The 3,057-nt window shown below is 36.9% G+C and overlaps 1 protein-coding gene across 1 annotated transcript; it reads right to left on the minus strand.

The window, feature by feature from the left end:
• Window positions 1-97: 97 nt before the first annotated feature.
• Window positions 98-2,012, minus strand: fabp2 (fatty acid binding protein 2, intestinal). Its single transcript, XM_041983694.1, has 4 exons — window positions 1,472-2,012; window positions 752-924; window positions 455-562; window positions 98-299 (listed from the first exon to the last, which is right to left on the minus strand). Exons 1-4 carry the CDS (start codon window positions 1,536-1,538, stop codon window positions 249-251), a joined length of 399 nt encoding a protein of 132 aa, XP_041839628.1. The 5' UTR covers window positions 1,539-2,012; the 3' UTR covers window positions 98-248.
• Between the last annotated feature and the right edge of the window lie 1,045 nt (window positions 2,013-3,057).

Here is a 3,057-nt window from a genome sequence, read left to right on the forward strand (position 1 = left end):
TATCGCTCTTAAATTAGTCACCTCACTGTGTATGTGTAACTTACACAAAGATTCTCATTGAGCATGATTGTTTTACAAATGAAAGGCAGACAACATCTGAAAATAGGCAGTCTTGGCTTTAATAATGCAAGTATAAAAATGGATTACAGTTTGGGCACTTTTAGTTGTTCAAGAAGTCGAGCATTCAACACAAAGCTGTGTAATCCTGAAATCACGTATCTCACTTCAGTTTGGTGAAGCGTTTTGGTCTAACCCCTCTTGAAAATCCTCTTTGCGTCCACACCTTCATAGCTGTAGTTCTGTTGGATGTAAGGTACAGTTAATGTCTTTCTTTTTGCACATGGCTTAGGTAAAGATCAATATTTGTTTCCACATTCCAAACTGCACACAATGATCCAAATTAATCCAAAGTTTTTAGATAATTTGCATGAATACAAATTCAAATAAGACTTACTTGAATGAGTTCATCTCCTTGGATGATTCTTGTTGTTATCAGTTGTTTTCCATTGTCTTTTCTGGCAAAATCACCTTTTAACACGTCACCCTCCATGGTCCATGCACCCTGTGGAATAAAAAAAAAAACATCTTGACAGCAATTCATGGTGGGAAATATTCTGCAGGAGTTTGAGGAGCGGCAGTGCTCATTAACATTTCCAGTTATTTGTGAAAATGCAGTGAAATGAACTGAGTCTTGTTGAGGTCAGTTTCTGAGTGAGAGCAGTGGTGCCTCACAAGATGCACTTTTGCTTACAGTTAGCTCAGTTCCATCTGCAAGGCTGTAGTCAAAGGTGACCCCCAGGGTGAAGTCTATCTCGATTGTGCGGAAACTGCTGCTCTCCTTTACATGAAACTTGTCTCCAGTCTGTTCGATGGTTATCTTGAGGTTGTCGTGAGCAGCCAGCTTCCTTTTCACCAAGTTAACCCCTATCAACAGACACATTTGGCATATTCAATAGGATCTGAACAATGAAAGGAAGTTTGTCAGGATAAAGCCTCTTCGTGCACAAGTGGTTCCTTCGTTTGTGTCTTTGTAGATGGTAACTACGTACAAAAGTCAAATCAACAACATGTTCATTAAATGATCATGCAGCTGCTTTTGAATGAAACTTAAGCTCAGAGATCTGGTTAAGTCAAAATGTTCAAGCATTTAAAGCTTGACATTTGTATATAACTTTATTATACATCGCAAATGTGCAAATAAAAAGCTTTTTTTTTTTTTTTTTTGCTGATTTTTTTTTTTGGAGGAAATTTCTACGCATGTTCTTATATGTTTAGAAATTTCTTCAAATACCTGCATCTTATCAGCACTTTTTCAGCTACTTGTCGATTTGTTTAGTTGTCATTTCTTTGCACATACAGCATCTGTAGTAATGAGATACTGTAGATAACCATGCATCAAATGCCTTATTTTATTTTAATTTTTAAGAAACATTAAAGCGGTCTAAAAACAAATGTGATGACTGTGACTCACCCATTTTTTCCATGAATTTGTCATAGTTGTCATTGCGATCAACTTTCCAGGTGCCGTTGAAGGTCATGGTGATTGTTTGGTGAGCTGTACCACTCTGCAGAAAGGAGCGCTTTGCTCAAAGTCGGCCGCTCCTTTTAAACCGCACACCCTCTTATCTCGTCATCTATCAGAAGGATGATGTGGCTGTTTAAAGCTCATGTTTTGTCAAGGCAATATCAACACGGGCTGCTTTTTGAATTACAGAATGGGAGAGTTCCTGTTCAACCTGTACTCTTGTTTACATAGGGTGGTAATATGGTTCATATTGCTATCACAGCCAGATTTCAGTGAAGACCTGCAGCAATATTTCATGTACAATTTGATAGAATTTAATATCTTTTATGAAGTTGATACTGCACACTACTGGGTTACACAGTCATTACACCAATAAGCTGAACCTAGCTGAAAATTAGGCCCAGTAGTATATGCTGAGGAGTATATAAATGTGTATGTGTGTATGTGTCTGCGTGTGTGGTGTAATTAAGGCTGCTTCAGTGATAAACAGGAAAAGAAAATTATATGCTATATTTTATAAAATATTTATATTATTGAAATATGACTGCAACATTATTATATCTTTAAAATAGATAACAATTAAATTAGTTAAAAAGTCAAATATGATTAAGCTATAAACTTTATATGACTTTATATGTCATTAGAAGTAAAATATTGTATGTGAAAAACATGTTTTTGGGGGGGAAAAAACAAAACATTTATGTTCCAAGCAGCTGAGAGAATAGCAGCAGAAAACGATATTAATAAAAACATGCTTATATAGCAGGGGGCCAGAACCTTTGAAGATTTTGCTTTATAGTCTGCAAGAATGGTTACAGATGGTGCATGTCAAAAAGGCAGAGACATCTAAACCACGGCTGGTTTCCCAGCTGAATGCTGCATTGCAACAAGATGTTAAGAACATTATCATGTAAAGAACAAACACCGCAGCGGATCCGGTCAGCGGATCCGCTGCTCCTGGAGGTGCCAAGGACGCAGAGGAAGTTCAGAGGGGACAGGGCCTTTTCTGTGGCGGGACCAGAGCTGTGGAACTCTGCCACTGCAGGTCAGACAGGCTTCATAACTGTCCAGTTTTAAATCCCTTCTTAAGACTCACCGCTTTTTATTGGCGTTCCACCCAGTATAAGTTTGCTATTGTTGCTTATATTATTTTTATTTTGTGTTGATTTTTATTGTTTTACTTATTTTATTGTCTTGTCTTTTATTATTTATTGTTTTATTGTTTTTAGTTATTTTATGTTCAGCACTTTGTTCAGTGGCTGCTGTCGTAAAGTACTTTTATAAATAAAGTTGACTTGGCTTAAGAGATTAATAAATACAGCAGGTCAAATGTCTTTCTTATCTAAGTTTCCTCTCACCTGATGTAGCATTAGGAACCTTTGCTTGACACGACAATGTCCAAACCTCTTATCAGACAAAAGACCTTTCTTCCATGACAGTTAAGCTTAAGACATACTTACTTAGTTCCAGTAGATGCTAATCTTTAACATTATTGTGGCTTATCTAAGATGTAGTATCAGTTATGCTGGCAC

Source organism: Melanotaenia boesemani, chromosome 4 (assembly GCF_017639745.1).
Source record: "Melanotaenia boesemani isolate fMelBoe1 chromosome 4, fMelBoe1.pri, whole genome shotgun sequence".
NCBI classification, from domain to species: domain Eukaryota; kingdom Metazoa; phylum Chordata; class Actinopteri; order Atheriniformes; family Melanotaeniidae; genus Melanotaenia; species Melanotaenia boesemani.